Source organism: Cibotium barometz, chromosome 64, assembly GCF_041138505.1.
Source record: "Cibotium barometz isolate CiBa-2024 chromosome 64, ASM4113850v1, whole genome shotgun sequence".
NCBI classification, from domain to species: Eukaryota; Viridiplantae; Streptophyta; class Polypodiopsida; order Cyatheales; family Cibotiaceae; genus Cibotium; species Cibotium barometz.
Window position 1 is genome coordinate 7,500,065 of NC_141109.1, and position 19,166 is coordinate 7,519,230.

The 19,166-nt window shown below is 44.3% G+C and overlaps 1 protein-coding gene across 2 annotated transcripts in view; it reads right to left on the bottom strand.

The window, feature by feature from the left end:
- Nucleotides 1-3,402: 3,402 nt before the first annotated feature.
- TRS120 (transport protein TRS120) overlaps nucleotides 3,403-19,166 on the bottom strand; it is a 69,996-nt gene continuing 54,232 nt past the window's right edge. For both annotated transcript variants that reach the window (XM_086796915.1, XM_086796914.1), the window contains one exon: nucleotides 3,403-4,422. In XM_086796915.1, coding sequence (XP_086653041.1) covers nucleotides 4,190-4,422 — 233 coding nt within the window. In that variant the 3' untranslated portion in view covers nucleotides 3,403-4,189. The remainder of the gene's footprint in view (nucleotides 4,423-19,166) is intronic.

The following is a 19,166-nucleotide window of genomic DNA, read 5'->3' on the forward strand; positions in this document are numbered from 1 at the left end:
AATTTGTGGATCATGCGTTCAATCTACATGGAGTACCACAACAAATTGCTAGAGTGACCAAGATGTGAAGTTTATGAGTACATTTTGGGAGACATTATTTGAGATCATGGGGACTATTTCGACACCTAGCACTGCCTATCACCCCAAAACTGATGGACAAACGGAGAGGGTGAACAAGTGGATGGAGACTTACTTGAGACAATATTGCCATGATACACAAGGTGTTTGGGATGAGTGGTTGCCACTTGCCGAGTGTGCTCATAATAGTACACATCATGAGAGCATTGGCATGCCACCTTTTGAGGCACTCTATGGGTACAAAAACTGAGTATGCCAATGATGATTCAAAAGCAAGAGGGGGGTGAATCCTAGTGCAAAAGAGGAGATGAAAAAGTTGGATGCACTCTTGCAAACAATGCAAAGCTAATATAAAGCAAGCTCAAGAAAGGATGCAACACTATGTTAATGCTCATAGGAGACCATTGGAGTTCATGGAGGGTGATTGGGTATTCTTGAGAATTCCCAAGACAAGATATGGTACTCTCAAGGACAACACAAATACCAAGTTAGCTCATCGTTACTATGGGCCATACAAGGTGGTGAGGCGTGTTGTTGAAGTTGCTTATCAATTGGCACTTCCATCACCCTCAAAGATTTATGATATGTTCCATGTGTCGCATCTCAAAGCTTACCTTGGGCTGGAGGTATTTGTGCAAGATGAGCTACCTCCAGTAAATAAGGAGGGCATGATTGAGTATGTCCCAGAAATAATTTTGGGTACAAGAGAAAGAGTTCTTCGCAGCGGCTGTACAATAGTGGAGTTCTTGATCAAATAGCAAGGACTACCTAAGGAAGAAGCTTCTTGTTGGCAACCCGCCTCTACATTAGAAAGGTTTGAAGGGTTGTTGGATGATTTTGGAACTCCAACAAGAGTCAAGAACAATGAATTAGCTTATTAGAAATTCCTGTAAATTCACTTGGGACAGCCCTCTACCTTTTGGTATTGGATGCTTTGTACGTGGGAACTTCACGAGGCTCATGTACTATTATGGAGTGAATGTTATGGCATGTTTTGAAGGTTTTTAGAGTAGTTTTCAGCCATATACATGCAATTTTGGTTCCTATACATGATATAAGCATGAGCTTGAAGTTTGCCATGAGTCCATTAACATATACTCCATCCATGTGAATTATGGTTGTACATATCAATGGTTTCAAGGACGAAACCTCTTGGGTGGGGATGGTTTGTAACAAAGTGATGTGGTCTCGTATGTAATAATGAATCAAGTCCAATAGACCATGTCCATGGACATTATTAATCATAGTGTGAAAAGGGTGGTCATGTATGTATACCAATATAGGCCATAATTGGGAGCTAATTATTTGGTTAAGGAGAAATCACTCTTTCTTTGCTTAAACCTAAGCTAATCCTTGTCTATTTACTTTCTTTCATAGGCATGGTCTATTGGCCTTGGGCCCATTATTACATATGAGACCACATCACTTTGTTACAGCCATCCTACCATATTGGGCATCATGCATTACCCATAACAATCAATGACTCTAGGAAGCACAAGCTTCATTTTTCTAATGATTACTAGATCAATCGATTGATTCTTACTTCTTTCACTATGTTGTTTTTTTGGATGCTGGTCTTTTTCATCGCTCCAAGGCAAGGATGTGTGTGTGTGTGTGTGTGTGTGTGTGTGTGTGTGTGTGTGTGTGTGTGTGTGTGTGTGCCATAGACATAACATGTGTATAGAGGCTATGAGTATACACTACGTGAACAGACACGTATGCGTAAAAACTTACAGTTAGTATGATGACATGCATGTCTATTCTCTGTGTGTCTAAGAGTGTGCCAAAACCTGCCGCCGAAGGTAGGTCCAAGATTGCTTTACCCCAAGCACTTTACATCAGTTAGCAATTGACCATCTGGAGGTTAGTTTGGGCCACTTGTCTAGATAAGCTTGAAGCTTACATGGTAGAATTGAAGAGCTCAAATCAAAGTATATAGCCCATGGGATATAGTGTTGCTAAGAGAAAAGAAGCCAAGCAATTGTGAATGAGACAATTGTTGTAAACTAGCAAGAAAGGGATTAAGAATGTGAGAGGTCATAATCTAACGACCATTAAAGAGCTATCTAATTCTAATTATGATGTGAGAAGTCTTGACACTTTCTTGACTAATAATATAGAAATAAAAATGTAAATTATTTCTGAGTGGGAAAAAGAATGTTGGATGAGTGATGACTTTAACTAAAGACAGATAACTGCCCCACGTCGTCCACTCTCCACCGGTGTCAAAAAAAATATATAACCCATGAAAAAAAGAATAACCTTAAGCTCAACCAATACTTATTTAAAAAAATGCATAGGTTCACCACTTTAATAACTAATTTTGAATCTTTAAAGTCAAGGCTACTGGTTTTTCTCAATTTGAGCCTAAAAATTACATTGAGGGGACATTTTTTCTAACACTTTTGCACTATTGGAGGAGAGAGAAAAAAGGAATCAGCCCTTAACCTATTGGGGATAAGACCCCCTAAAAACCCATACTGACTCCATACTCCTGCATTATAGACAACCACATCCCCTCCCCCCCCCCCTCCCCCCCAAAAAAAAGGAAAAAAGGAAAAAAGAAAAAAGAAAACAAGCCAAGTTAAACAAGTAAAGAGAAAGACCTACAAAAATATGCCACAACTAGCTAAAGAAAGTGTTCAAGCTAACAAGGTAAGTGTTTTTCAGTAGTAGAAAAAACTAGGACTCACAAGAGGCAATACATGATATAATATTGAATGTTCTGAGACTGCTAATACATGGGAGGTTTGTTCTTGAAAAAAGAGAGGAAACCCCAAGCTTCTGAAATCTTGAAAATCATCAATCTGTAACAGATTACATTCCTTCCAAAAGTTACAACAGATCCCTTCATATGATAAATCTCATGGCCTAAGATTGTGTCTTTGCCTACAAAGTAAATTGTCTCTAATGGCAGGGGAGTATTTTGATACAAACTTCTTCTTACCATAATTATGGAATCGCAGTTTTTTCATGTGTCAATCTCTCGTGTACACAGCAGACACATTCATACCACAACACAATCATCTTATGTGCCCAACGGCTTCCATAAAACCAATTGCATCACACACGCTCCTTTGTGTTAAGAGCATCAGTCCATTTCATTTGCAGGGACTAATAGAAAGTTTGGCATACAAGGGTGACAAGGTGCAATATAACATCACCACAATCAGATATTTTATGTGGTGTGTAAAGAACTACACTTTCAAATTTAAGATCTTAACTTGCTGTGAACTTAAGGTCACCAGGTAAAATGCACAAGAGTAGATCAAATGGTTCCATAAAGTCAACACTGATGGTTGTAAATTGATCTTCTCAGTAATTGTTAATTTGAATTTGTATTTCATTAACATGCCAATAATGTTTGAATGATGTCAAGCATGTCCGAAAATGTTTTTGTACATCATTCTGATGCCTTGCATCACAATATAGTTCAGGGTTTGCAGTTAACACGGTAGAAATGTGGCAGCCAGAAAAGTTTTTGCTATAAAAACAATTACTGTGGCCAATAAAGAGCAAAATATTGTTAAAAACCTGTAAAAATTCTGCAAAGATCATGAGACATCTAGATTGTGTACAGTTTTCTCCACCTGAATAGACAGCCATCGATATGGCAATTGCTCAAGCATCTGTCGATAAGCATTGTAGTTGAGATAGGCTCCTTAGCCCTTAAGGCATATAAAACTCTTTGACAAAGGAGTGCACAGTGGCTTCTCTTGAAACACACGCTGAATCATACAAAACCACCTTTTCTCCACCTCTGTCCACAATAAAACATTAACAAAACTCACATTTTTTTCTCAACTTCCAGCAGAAGCCATTGCGTAGAACAGCATCAGTTTGATACCCGAATTTTGTGGAAAAGTAAGCAAAGTGGCAACCATGAAACCTTGTGTGGGGAAATGAAATATAGTGAGGATACCTTAACATACATAAGAAAATGTGAAGCACCCATTTCAACACATTTGTTTGATATCTCTGGTAGTGCTTTGCTTACAAAAGATTATGCTGTAAAATCCAAGGGGCTATAAGCAGTTGCAGAGGAATGGTGTGACTTCTACCTTTGAAGCACAAACAAGAGTGCATAAGCCATACTCCAACACCATTTATGTTAATTGTTGAAGTGCCCTGAGACATGAAGCCTGAATGGGGGTCCACTACACGTCAAAGATTGAACCCCATCTGAGGATGCTGGTCTCAACGGAGAACCAAGAAGCTCATTCTTCTGGTGTATAACAGCTGCTCCAAGTAGAGTGTACTCTCCTGGCACTAGAAAACACAGAGCAAAAGTATGCACTACTTTTCCCAAAGGTGGGACTTCCACTTCAACTCCATTCAAAGCACCTGCAAAGACATAATTTCCTTTAGAAACAACATTTTCAAGTAGAGCTTTTGTAAAAGTTGGTTTTTAATCCTGTATGGACATTTTTATCATTTCCCCATTTCATCTTCTTTTCTGGTTTGCATACATTATAGAACCAACCCATTTTCAATACAATTTTATAATTTACAACTATGGCTAACAGTCATCCCCCATCCCCTGGCTCTGTTACTCCTCGCAGGCAGCCCCGTCCATCGTTGTTAAGCCCACCACCCACTGATTTTAAAAGGGTTGAGCCTTTCAGTGCCATGACAAAGATGCTAGCTTTTTCTTCCCTTCCCAAGCACATACTATCATACGCTTCTTCCTTCAATGACCCATGGGTCCCTTGCCCAACTCGTCCCAGGTACATCTCGAGTTATGAAGGCTCATCTACAACTTCTTATGGTCCAGCAGTGATGGTCATGCTGCCCAGGCCAAGGTGGCATCGTCCAACCTCTACGCGAGGAGCTGGGCATCATTAATCCAGCGATTCAGAGAAGAGTCCTACTGGGCAAGCTGATTGTCCAGAGCTTCAAGCCAAGGGGAGAGACGTGGAAAAAATTTCTACTTCCCCGCACTCTAGCTTACATCCCCTCCCATGGTATCCCATGGCTTGGCACCAGATGGATCTTCTTGGCAACCCCAACCTTCAAACTTAGCACCCCTTTTGAGGATACGTTTGCGGCCAGTCTCTTCCATGCCTGGAAGTTGCTTTGCCTGGCTCTCTTCCGACTTCCACCGTCATGCGATGCGGAAAGCCATCACCAACCCTGATGTGGAACAAAACGATCTCACCCACCTTCTCTTTGACTGCTTCCTTGGAGCCCCTTCTCACATCTCTTGAGAGCGTATATGTTCCGGCCTAGCCCAAACGGTGGGCTCCAAATCCCTCCCCCCCCAACCGCTCAAACCCCTATTCCCGGCCCCCTCCCACAGGCTCGCTGGCCTCCAGGGTCGCGCTCACCTTTCATTTGTAATTGCTCAGAAAGGAGTTGTGCACAATCTTGCCACACACTTAAACTATTAATACTCTTAAGCAAGATGAAATGGCACAAAATAGCAATGCTGAAATTTTAAATGACACTACAATAGGGCCGGAAAGGACAGACCCCCTTGTAATAAGATACAAGCTTCATGGGCATCACATGCCAGATATCCAATGACATTCATGCAATGAAAACACTTTGCAAACATGATTTGTCAAAGTTGGGGATTAGTCCAAAGCTTTTGTCGCGAAGAAACTCACTCCCCAATCCCGAGTTGACTTGCCACAAGCAGCTATGCTCCACTGGCATCCATACACAAGCATGTGTCCACCAAGCCGAGACATAGGAGACCTTAATGGTCAAGCATACAGATGTAGCTCTTACCAATGAATTTACTCAAATTTGTTACGTACAAAACAACTTTGCAGAGAGCTGATGGAGCTGTAGATGAGCCAACCGTGGAGGTGATCGGCGCAGAGCAGATGAGCCAACTACCCTAGCTGAAGGTGATGGGCATAGAGCAAGGTGGACATGAGCCAACCAAGGTGCACAAACCTGGGAGGTGATGAGCGATTCGTGGAGCTCCCAGTAAGCGAGTAGAGGTGGGCTACAGAGGTGCAAAGGCAATAGAGCAGAGGTGGGTTGAGATGCAATAAGCGAGCTCCGATCTGATTTTAATATTCGTGAAGACTATTGCTTAGCTGCTTTAGCAAATTATAGTGAAGCAGACATGGGGTCCAAGACTCTGAGTATTTGCCTGGCAAGGAGATATTAAGGGACATGTTCAATGAAGCTAGGGCATATGAAAGTCAATTGCCTTCCGAGGAGGAGGCTTCAGTAATTGCAGACCATCTTGGTTTGGGAGATGTGGGTAAATATATAGCAGCTACCGTACATGAAGATAGTAAGTCTACGATCCCTTTGTGGACAAGCAAAATGCTCCAAGAATAGCTCTCCTAGCAGATGAAGTTCAAGAAGAAGATGAAGAAAAACGAAAACCACCGAAGAAGATGAAGCCCACCTTAATTAATAATTACACAAACACATTAGCTTGAAGACATATCTTTAAAAAAAAAAAATTTGCACGACCTTCGTGTTTTTGTCAACTTATTAATTTGGATGCATTCTAACTATTTGGTTTCTCTTTCTTCGAAGGGATTTTCCTTTCCATCATGTAATTATTAAATATGGTAAGAGATGATTCACCTTGGAATGGAACATGAAGTGGTGCAAACCAACACATATCCAAACATTAAATTACCACAAGTGTTGTGTTGATATTCGTAGAGATGGACACTACCTTAGTGGTCATCCAATAGCTTTGATTATCCAAACCCAATTTATTCAAAAGGAATCAAAGTTGGCATTGACATTTGTCTCAATATCAAATGATAGTCATTATCAATTCATTGAAACATAGAAGAGATTGGACACTACCTTAAGAGCTACCATCCAAAAGGAATCAAAGTTGGCATTGACATTTGTCTCAATATCAAAGGATAGTTATTATTAATTCATTGAATTGTCGGCATATTGTGTCTTCATACTATCCAAATCTTTGGAGCACAGTGAGCTCCTGCATAGTCTGAACGGGGGTCTTTCGACTAAGAGCATCAGCGACAAAGTTATGTTTGCCAGGGACGTATGCCTCAACCACAACCAAATGGTATGGTACTAAGGTACAGCCCATTTTAGCAGCCAACAGTGAAGAGATGGTGTCCTCAAAGCTGCCCATGTCAAAGAGGACAATGAACTATTGTCCGTTCATTGTGAAATAGGCATAGATTAGATCTTTCGTCTGCCCCTTTGCCTGATCCTCCTACTCATCAAATACCACTGGAGGCATTGGATTCAAAAAGGGCAAAAGCTGAATGGCATTAGAAATCGAGGTTGGAGGTGTAGGTGTAGCTCTGACAGTGGCCACGGTAGAGGATGGCAACTTGGCCCTACCACTTGGTACAAGATGGCAAAAACTCTGCATGGTACCGCTTTTTCTCTTCTAGCTAGAGATAACCTCTAATGACCTTCTCCTCAAGCATCTTCTTAGGTTTTGCATTTGTGTTTTTCTTACTGTCTGAGTTGCTCTGAGAATATTTTTTTTTGTCCTTATTATATGTTTTGTGCTCCCTTACCCTACTGGGAGAATGACTATTACTAGTGTTGCTGCTAGGATTTGGGGCCTCTCTGGGATTGCTTGGGCTTGCCTTCATTCAGCATCATCTCTTGATTCTCAGCCAGTGTCAAAGCCCAATTGTAAGATTGAGCCTCAAAATTCCTACAGTACACTGGATGTTGGTATCCAACCCTTTGAGGAACTGCTTTAAATTTTCTTCCTCGGATTTCCCCAACTGATGTGCCATGGTGATGACTGTTGGAGTATTTCAGCACGGGTGACCCATTTTGGGAGAGTCCGTAAAACTCTTCCTCAAGATTGGTCATGTACTAAGGTGAGAAGAATCTGGTTTTGAGGTCAGACACAAAGGTGTCCCATACATAATTCGGTGCCCTTGTAGCCATATCTACATGAAGATTCAACCAATGTTCCCACCACATAACAACCTCCCCAACGAGATGTGGTGCCATCTCCTGAACTTTGTCTTGTGTATCTATTATCTTAGCCAATGGAAAATGTGCTTCAAACTGATGAATAAATTGTGTAACTGCACAATGATCACACTTATCATCATATTTACTAAAATTCGGTTGAGCACGGATGACATTGGTGGATGGGGTGGTGGAGGAACTAGGACCATACCCCATTTGGAAAAGTGCCGCTATCAAATTGCCGTGTTAAGTTGGTAGTGTCTATTGATGCTGGAGTTGCATGGTTTCCCGATCTAGCTCATGTTGATATCCAAAGCCACGAGTTCTGCATGGCACCGGTCTTCTTCAACCTTGTGTTTGGCTTCATTGGCCTTTCATTCCTTAGCAAGTTCTCAATGTCAATGTTGCTCCATTAGGAGAAGCATGCATTCAAATTCTGTGGGACCCTACTCTTTAGGCTGCTTTGCCTCTTTTGCTTGTTGAAGTTGTAGCTTTAGCAGTCTCTTTTTCTCCATCATCTCTTTGTTGCTTTGCAAAAGCATTGTTTCTTCTTTGGTGGTGTCTTCTTTACTGCTTTCTTTTTCCGTGGTGTTTCTTTGAAGCTTTCTTCTTCTCCTCGTGACATGGTGGACGACTGGGTGGTTTTTCCCGACCTTAGTTTTACCATCCACAAGATGCTCACATTTTAGGTAGCCAAGCTGGGACAAAACCAAAAGCTCTGATACCAATGTAGCATGCAATCGGTATGATCGTGTAACGCACAGCAAGGCCTTCTTTATACCTTTATGTTTGAGTGAGTTTAAGCAATCCACTTCAATCCTTGAATAAGGAGATAGAGCTATGGAGATAGAAGATGGAGAGTAGACACCAGATGGGGTCCCAACTACCCACTTAAGGGGCCCCTCCTGCAAGCACAAGTATTTGCTTTTATTACTTTGGAGAACTTATTTACAATGCAGACTTTACCAAGACGGTTGACTATGGAATGCCAAATGCAAGGACAAAGAGACGAAACGTCTGCTGAACCATTATGTGGTTTGAAGGCACTTTAGAAGCTATTTCGGGAGCCAATATGCACACCTATATCTGCTGAGGGAATGTCAGACTGATGTCTAAATGCTGAAGATAACTTCTAGCTGCCTTGGGACTGTAGCACATTGAGGGTGCTCTGCTGAAGATATGCATGCACAAGTCCTCGGACTTAGGCACACATGTTTACTGCTGTGTTTCACTGTTGAATTATGCAAGAGTGAGATGAATTAGTGATTGGGACTGAGGGCTACTTAGCGAAAGCTCTGGGAGTCTTCTTTCAGCCCTAAACACTTTCAAGAACATCATGATGCAAAACGCAAGCAGAAGATGGAGAGAAGAGAGAGAGATAGCTGAGTTTCAATATATTCAATGTAGTACAAAAAGGTACATGCTCTTGGCAAGCCCTAGGATGCCCCATGAAAAGGTGGTAACACCTATCTAGTTCCTAGTCTATGACAAAACACCCAAATAGGTGAGAGGTGCCACACAATGAGCTATGCACTGCATTTTATAGGCTTGGGAAGCATATCTAGACTTGCCGACCTGCTGTCGGGCAGGTCCCTAGACAATGGACATGAATTATTATCTTGTTGCCGATAGCCCTCTTGATAGGTCCTTCGACTGTTGGCTAACAGCCACCTGGTCCCACCATAATATCTTCCCTGCCAATATTTGCTGCAGTAGCTCTTGAATCTGGTTCTGATCTTTATGTGTTGCCCTCCAAGGATTAGCTGTGGGATTAGCATGTACATGTCATGCACATGATATCCCCTCCTGCTAAACTTGATGACGGGATTCCAACCTCTGACCCTGGATAACTGTCATCATCCCCTTGTCTCCTCATGGACTCCCCAACTTGTCATCTTGCCCTTCATGGCAACCTTTTCACTGAAAACCCTTCCCTGTTCTCCAATTCCACTCCAATTCTGATGAAGATCTATGCATCTGTTCCACTTTGTCCCCTTGCCTTCTTGCCCTGTCCCTAAACACTTTTTGTGGTCTTCTTTTCCCAGGTATTGAGTCTAGCACTCTCACCCCCCCTGTCTCACGACCCTGTGTTTTTCTCTGGACAAGATGCAGGTGTGCACGGGGACATGGTGGACAGTGTGAATGGCATCAGGTTGCAGTGAAAAAGGAAGCCCATGTGTGGACAACCCCAAGTGTGAAGGGGGCAAAAAGATTTTAACTTAAAAGGTTTCAAAAACCTTTTAAAATCATTATAAAGCCCTTCATTAAAGAAAACGTGGCCCATATGCTATTTTGGGGCCACGTGTGCTTTTTGGGAAAAAGAGGGGCTGGCAGGCAGAAAGAGGCGCCTAACTCTTGTTGAGTGCTGTGCTTTTTCGCTGAGGAGGGCTGGTCGCCTGAAAATACATGGCTGGCTGGTTCTCTTCTTGGATTCACAGTTTGGCTAGCTACAGCATCTGTGAGCAGGTACAGCTGCTGCAGGAGAAGGAGGCGGACTGGTCAGCAGGGATTTTCCCTTGCAGGCGGCTGCAGGACTACAGGCGCACAGAGCTGGGTGTGCCCTCTCTCTTTCCCATGCCAACAGGTGGGCTGGACTGCATATTGGCTGGCGGCTGGTACAGGTGGTAGCTGCAGGCCTGTACGGACAGCAGGAAGGAACTGCTGGCGGGCTGCGCTACAGGGACTATAGGCGCAGCTGAGTGTCTTCTTGTGCTTGCTTTTTGAGTGAAAGCAGTGGGACTGCACATGCGCCTTAACTCTCTTTTTCCCTCCCTTGCTTGCTATGAAACGCCCAATAGCACTGGTGCTTTTTGGAGGGGGCGTGTTTTTGCAGAAGACAAGGGCTGGTTTTTCTTGACACAAAGGTGGACAGGGGCTGGATTTCCATGAACATAGACATCATGTTGATGGCGTTCATCTGATGGAACTTTCAGTTTCTCTTTGCTTTGGATTCGGGACTGTTTTGGGACAGTTTATGGGCTGTTTTTGTTTGATTGCAAATTCAGCTATGTGCTTGGGTTTTTGGCTGCAAGTACAGGCCACTTGGTTATGTTTCTTGGCATGGGAGTGATGCAAGCTCGCATGGCTGCGTGCTCATGGAGCAGAAATTTTTCTTCCTACTCGAAAGGAACACTGGGACCTACAGTTATGGGCATCTCTATGTTGCCAGATGTTTCATGAGGGAACAGGTAACTAGATGTATGGAAACACGACAGAAGTTTCAAAAGGGAAACAGGCCTAAGGGTTTCATGTGGAAACAGGTCGTAGGTTTCTCGACGAGGAAACATGTTTTTTGGGTTTCTCCAAGAGATAGGTCACATGCAGGCAGAAGGTACAGGAGTGGACACATGTTTGGTACAGCCTTGCTACTGATAGGACAGGGGACAGGGAATCCATGACAGAGATGGATAGTACCCTTGGAAGGTAGAGAGGGTTTGTACAGGTGTGTCGACTGTATGGTATGTTGTGCTGTGATACTCTTTTGAGAGACAGTTTGGGAGTCTGTGTTGTGATGCAGGAGCACTGGATGTGTTAGGGTGTGATGCTGTTCATAGTGTGAGAGGCTATGGATGGTTGTGGCAGCCTTGATCATGGGAGAAAGCTTCTGTATGCAGACTCAATGTGAGAGAGCCTTTTGATATGAACAATGGCTGGACTTGTTTGGGGATACCGTGTGGACAAGAAGCCAGATGCAGGTTCTTTGCAGGCTTCAGGGGTTCCATTTTGACGGCTGAGTTCCCAGCCTTATATTGTAATCAAAACTCTTATATTCAATTAAAGAAATACCGCAAGGGGCGCCACTGCGATTTGGGGCCAATCGGTGTCCGTGTACTGTTTGCAGGAGCACTCTAGCTCCCCCTGTTTGTTTTCCTTTTCTAGGTCCTCAATGGTGTTGAAGTGTTTTATGTGCGAGTGTTTGTTTCACCGCCCATCAAGGCCGGTTTTCACCCCCCGAGTGTTTGTTTCACCGCCCATCAAGGCCGGTTTTCACCCCCCTTGGAGGATCATCCTCCCTTAGAACCGTTCCTTGAAAGCCTTTCCTGGTATGCCCCAAGTGGCATCCGACTCACACAACTGCCACTCCTCCTTGGGTCTTGTGGAACACCACCAACCAACCTCTGGGAACTTCTTCCATGTCTTGTGTTACTCTCCTTGGGACTGTGCACCTTCATCTAGGACTGAATCGGTGTTTAGCCTTCCTGAGCCTGATACTGATACACTGTTGCCTGGTCACCACACCACCAAAAGATCAAGACATGGGCAATGGTTTCATCCATGCGCGATGCAGTAAGGGTGGGTGGGACATGGGCAACAACAATATCTTAGAATCAGCCTCAAGCTCTGATACCAATGTCACATGCAGAAGCTCTTGGAATCTTCTTTTAGCCCTAAATACCTTTCAAGAACATCATGATGCAAAATGCAAGCAGAAGATGGAAAGAAGAGAGAGAGCTGAGTTTTAGTATATTCAATATAGTACAAAAAGGTACACGCTTTTGGCAAGACCTAGGCTGCTCCATGAAAAGGTGGTAACACCTATCTAGTTTCTAGTCTATGACCAAACACCCAAATAGGTGAGAGATGCCTCACAATGAGCTGTGCCCCACCTTTTATAGGCTTGGAAAGCATTTATGGATTGGCCGACCTGCTGCGGCCAGGTCCATGGACATGAATTATTATCTTGCTGCCGATAGCTATCTTGATAGGTCCTTCAATTGCTAACCGCCGACAGCCACATGGTCCCACCATAATATCTTCCTTGCCAATATTAGCTGCAGGAGCTCCTGTGATGTTCTAAGTGATGCACAGGCATATGAATGCATGTTATGCAAAATGTAGAGTGCTTTTTGATGCAAACCCTAAGGCTTCTACTGACTCTACATGCATGAATGATTCTCTCCAAGTGGGTTAAGGGACTTGACTGACTGACTGACCCGCTAAGGCTGAGGAATGACCAGTTCGTGCCTGACTTATCCTAGACTGAGGATATACAATGGGGTCACGGCATACGACAAATATCATCCTACTAGGTTCTAATAATGTACAGATGTTGCACTGCTGATGATGAGCCATCTTGTCACCATGCACTGAGTGCAGAGTGCATGTGACATTCCCTCCTGCTTAGCTTGGCAGCAGGTTCATGGCTTCCAAGTAGTCCGCCAATAACTGGGGGTACTCTTGAAAGAACTCCTCGTCTAGCCATACGGTGTTAGGCGTTTTTCTGTAAAGGTGTTTTGAGTCTGTGTACATATGGGATGCGTGGTGTGCAATAAAACTTTGCCCTGAATGCACTGGCAAGTGTACAGGCCGAGTGGTTTTACAGTGAGTCGTTATATGCACGTGTCTTTTTTTGGGAGCAAATGCTGGGATTTGAAAATTTTATAGCAACGGTGTGGTGTACAGATGGTTACCAAAAGCAGAGCACCGACTGGGAAATTGATGCCTTGGTAAGTTAATGATGCTGATCATGAGGCTGTGGGCAGCTCTCGCATAATTTTGGAAGGTTATGGACGCGGCGCGATGATCCGAAGTACAAGGAAGAGGAGGGGTTTTTTTAGTATTGGTGGTGGCCATTTTGAAGCTTTAAAAAAATAATAAAAATATAATAAACAAGGTGGCCAACTTGTAGCCACGTGGAAACGTTGTAGGTTGCCAGCATCTCGAAAGTTGGCGTCGTCTAGAAGCTGGTGGAGCAAACAAAAAAAAAAAAGCAAAGCAAGAGGACGGTCTGGCTCTGGAAAAAAGAAGCCCGGGTGAAGGCGATTCGGCAGGTTAGCAAGAAAGTGGCCGCCTTAGAGTTGGTGACTGGAGGCGTCATGGCTGCAGAAGGACCGCCTTGTTGTGAGCTACGTAAGGGAGCTGGAGGCCCATGCTAGAGGGCGACTCTGAAAGGCGAAGCAGTGAGAAGCAGGCCGCCTTGTGGTGTTGACAGGCGCTGCAGCTGCGGAAGACAAAAAGAAGGCCGCCTTGGGCAGAGCCGACTGCTGGGAATCGTGAAGGGACTAGAGGTGATCGAAGAGAAGGGTACGCAGCCGTAGGTGAGAAGGGCTGGTAGGCGCTGCAGATAAGAGAAGCGAGGAAGGGCGCTGAAGGGAAGGTGGCAGCACTGAAATGGCTGTGAGGAGAGGATCGCAAGCGAAGGGAGCCGTGTGGAGGCGGCCTCTGTGTACATGGTTGGCTGCTTCAAAAAGGAGAGCCGGGTAGGCTTGCTGTAGGCGCTGCTTCTTGGTGGATAGGTGTGCTGTGTGGTGCCTCTTCCATAAGTACTAGTACTTGATGGCTGCCGTCAAGAAGCTTGACCAGACACATACATACACCTTTCTCTCTCTCTCGTGATCAGAATCCATGGCGAGGTTGCTTGGCAGAGATGCAGGTAAGGGGAAGACTTCAAGGCAAGGGCTGCTGGAATCTCGTGTGCAGCGTTGTTTGTAGCAAGGGGAAGGAAGACCGTGATGAGAAATCAAGGTAGGGGTTCTTGAAACCTTGAATTGTGCATGGCAAGGGTCTAGTGGACACGTGAACCAAGTGTGGTTCAGTTTCTTTTGAGTCGTGGGCTGCTACAACCACAGACAAGGCAAACAAATCTATTGCAGGATTGCAAGGCGGGTGATGCTGTGTGAGCTATGAGAGGGAGTGTGTGATGTGTTAATAACGGAAGTGGTGGTAGTTGTGAACTTGTCTTTGTGTGATTGCTCGCCATAATGAGGAGCCTCATGAAGCAGCCCAGGGAATGATTGATGAAGTTTTTGTTCTTAACGCTCATGCATCCTTTTATTGTGGCAGGGAGAATTTACAAGATTGCTCGCCATAATGAGGAGGCTCATGAAGCAGCCCAGGGAATGATTGATGAAGTTTTTGTTCTTAACGCTCATGCATCCTTTTATTGTGGCAGGGAGAATTTACAAGATGTTGAGGAGTTTTTGTTAACAGGAATGATTCCTAATGGTATTGACAAATCAAAAAAATATGGTTTCATCAGGAAAGCTGCAAGGTATGTGATGGTTGGTGATGCTTTGTATTTGAAGGGAATTGATTTGATAATGCGACGGGTACCTTGGAAGGAAGAAATCTACAAAATTCTTAAGGAAAACCATGAAGGAGCATGCGGTGGACATTTTGCCTTAAAGATTACCTTGCATAAGGTATTGCAGGAAGGTTATGTATGGCCAAGTGTACATAAGGATGTTAATCATTGGTGCAGGTCATGCAAACAATGCCAAGCTCACAGTAGACGGATATTAAAGCCTGAGATGAGGAAGACAATTCTTGCTTATGATGTTTTTGAAAAATGGGGAATTGATGCTGTGGAACCATTGCCTATTACTAGCCGAGGGAAGTGCTACATCTTGACTGCAGTTGATTACCTTTCTAGATGGGCGGAAGCAAAGGCAGTGAAACAAATTACTGCTAAGGAAGTGGCAAAGTTTGTATATCAGGATATTTGCTGTAAATTTGGTGTGCCATTGGAATTGCTTTCTGATCAGGGTCCAGGTTTCAGAGCAGAGCTTATGGACTATTTGTGTACAAAGATGAAGATCAGTCGCAGTTTTACCACACCTTACTATCCACAGTGTAATGGCCTGAATGAGCGTTTCAATGGTGAATTGATCAAGATTTTATCTAAGGTGACAGAGCAACAAGGCAAGAATTGGGATCTGGAGTTGCTTGCTGCCTTGTGGGCATACAGAACAGCAATTAAGACTGGTACGGGTTTCACTCCATTTCATCTTGTTTATGGGAAGGAAGCCTTATTGCCTATTGAAGTGGAGATACCAGCTGTTTAAATGTTGGAAAAGCTTTTGGAAGAACCTAAAGATGCCTTTAAAGAGCGGCTGTTATATTTACAAGAAGCACAGCTAAACACGGATAATGCTTTGAAGCATTATGAAGATATGCAGGCAAGGACGTTGGAGAAGTTCAACAAGAAAATTAAAAGCAAAGGAATTATGAAGGATGATTTGGTATTACGTTATAATAGCAGGCTGGATAATTCCTTTCATAAGAAGTTCCAAATTAAGTGGAAGGACCCTTCTTGGTGATGCAAGGATTTGCAAATGGTACCTATCAATTGGCAGATTTAGATGGGACTTTACATGCTTCCAGGATAAATGGATACAGGCTGAAGAAGTATTATGCACGTTTGATGGTGATTGTACAGGATGCAGTGTCTGAAGATGTGATTTTAAATGAAGGGCAGTTTTTGGATATGGATTTAGGTCTTGAAATGCTTTTTACTGCTGATCATGAATGATTCAGCAGGCTGGGGGTTGGGCAAAGTATGTCAGGCGTTTTTTTGTAAAGGTGTTCTGAGTCCGTGTACATATGGGATGCGTGGTGTGCAATAAAACTTTGCCCTGAATGCCCTGGCAAGTATACAGGCCGAGTGGTTTTACAGTGAGTCGGTATATGCACGTGTCTTTTTTTGGGAGCAAATGCTGGGATTTGAAAATTTTATAGCAACGGTGTGGTGTACAGATGGTTACCAAAAGCAGAGCACCGACTGGAAAATTGATGGCTTGGTAAGTTAATGATGCTGATCATGAGGCTGTGGGCAGCTCTCGCATAATTTTGGAAGGTTATAGGCGCGGCGCGATGATCCGAAGTACAAGGAAGAGGAGGGGTTTTTTTAGTATTGGTGGTGGCCATTTTGAAGCTTTAAAAAAATAATAAAAATATAATAAACAAGGTGGCCAACTTGTAGCCACGTGGAAACGTTGTAGGCTACCAGCATCTTGAAAGTTGGCGTCGTCTAGAAGCTGGTGGAGCAAACAAAAAAAAAAAAGCGAAGCAAGAGGACGGTCTGGCTCTGGAAAAAAGAAGCCCGGGTGAAGGCGATTCGGCAGGTTAGCAAGAAAGTGGCCGCCTTAGAGTTGGTGACTAGAGGCGTCATGGCTGCAGAAGGACCGCCTTGCTGTGAGCTACGTAAAGGAGCTGGAGGCCCATGCTAGAGGGCGACTCTGAAAGGCGAAGCAGTGAGGAGCACGCCGCCTTGTGGTGTTGACAGGCGCTTCAGCTGCGGAAGACAAAAAGAAGGCCGCCTTGGGCAGAGCCGACTGCTGGGAATCGTGAAGGGACTGGAGGTGATCGAAGAGAAGGGTACGCAGCCGTAGGTGAGAAGGGCTGGTAAGCGCTGCAGATAAGAGAAGCGAGGAAGGGCGCTGAAGGGAAGGTGGCAGCACTGAAATGGCTGTGAGGAGAGGATCGCAAGCGAAGGGAGCCGTGTGGAGGCGGCCTCTGTGTACATGGTTGGCTGCTTCAAAAAGCAGAGCCGGGTAGGCTTGCTGTAGGCGCTGCTTCTTGGTGGATAGGTGTGCTGTGTGGTGCCTCTTCCATAAGTACAACTAGTACTTGATGGCTGCCGTCAAGAAGCTTGACCAGACACATACATACACCTTTCTCTCTCTCTCTCGTGATCAGAATCCATGGCGAGGTTGCTTGGCAGAGATGCAAGTAAGGGGAAGACTTCAAGGCAAGGGCTGCTGGAATCTCGTGTGCAGCGCTGTTTGTAGCAAGGGGAAGGAAGACCGTGATGAGAAATCAAGGTAGGGGTTCTTGAAACCTTGAATTGTACATGGCAAGGGTCTAGTGGACACGTGAACCAAGTGTGGTTCAGTTTCTTTTGAGTCGTGGGCTGCTACAACCACAGACAAGGGAAACAAATCTATTGCAGGATTGCAAGGCGGGTGATGCTGTGTGAGCTATGAGAGGGAGTGTGTGATGTGTTAATAACGGAAGTGGTGGTAGTTGTGAACTTGTCTTTGTGTGATTGCTCGCCTGCTGATGTGATCAGGCTGGAGCTCGACAAGCTTCTGTCATTATTTTCTGTGTTTGTGTTTGGACAATTGTAAGTTCCCCTCTGTACTCCGCCGATTGAGTTGTAGATTAAGCAATAGAGGTGTCTTGTTTTTCCGATTTGAGCCTGTGGTGTGTGATGGTGGTGGATTAATGAGGGTATAGGAGTAGGGATATGAGGAAAGGTCTGGTCTGCTACTGATTTTCTTTCCAGCTAGAGAAGCTGGTAGTGCCCCTTGTGCTTGTGAGTGTTCCGAAGGTGGTGAGTCAGCGAGCTATAGTGGCCTTCCTGTGTTCCTGAGCTGCCTCACAACGGCTTCGTGGGTATCTCAATCTTGGAATTTCGTATAGCACTGACGTATCCGTCGACCGGAACCATGCTTCCAACGATGAAGAAGGATCTGCTCGGGCTCGATGACTTCTGCTTCGTCTACCACGTCTGGCTGCTATTCATCTGAATCATCAAACACTTCTGGACCGACATATGGTTTTAGCCAAGAAACATGGAAAACATCATGCATTGTCCAACTGGTAGGCAACTTTAACTTCATGGAGACATCACTTAACTTCTTAACTATTGGGAAAGGTCCAAAACTACGGAATGAAAGCTTGGGACAACGTTTGCCCACTTGTTTCAATCTTTGTTTCATGATACGCAAATAGACCCTATCCCCTTTCTTGAAGTGGATATCTCGTCTAAACTTACTTGCCTGTTTGTGAACTGAATAATGGCCAGACTCAAAATTGAGGGCCAAATTGGGTTGAGTACCAAACTCTGCGGAATCGACATACTGATCTTCTATGCTTTTTAACTCTTTTCCAGAGATGTTGAGAATGGTAGACTCTTGACTGATCTGGATGCTGGTCTTTCTACTAAGAACATCTGCTACTGGGTTATGCTGACCAGGGATATACTTGATCATTCCTCCAACCTGGTGGAAGAGCTGACCCTGTCTAGTGTGCTGATCACTCCACGGGGCACTTGGCATCCTCGGGAGCCACTTAAGTGCTTGGTGGTCTGTGGTGACTGTGAAAATGTGTCCATAAGGAACAGGTTTCAAATGTTTGAGAACTGACTGCTGTTCTAGCTTGCCCTTGAAAGTCTTCGAAAGATGAGGGAAACTTGCTAGGAGGTTTTGCTAACTGTGGGATACTGGGTGGGAGATCATCCTTAAAAATGTCTGAATGAGAAAGGAGATCTGCCAAACTGAGGGATTGAAGATGATGAGACAGCGGTTATTGATGAGATAGAAGCCCTCTGAGCATAAATCAATGTTCCTTCTGCTCCCTTGCACATAGCTCGTCGGGCCTGGAGATGAGAAATCATAGGAATGCCAATAATGCTCTTACCCCCCCGAATCATGACAGGCTCAGGAAAACCTTTAGAGATAATAAAGGTGCCC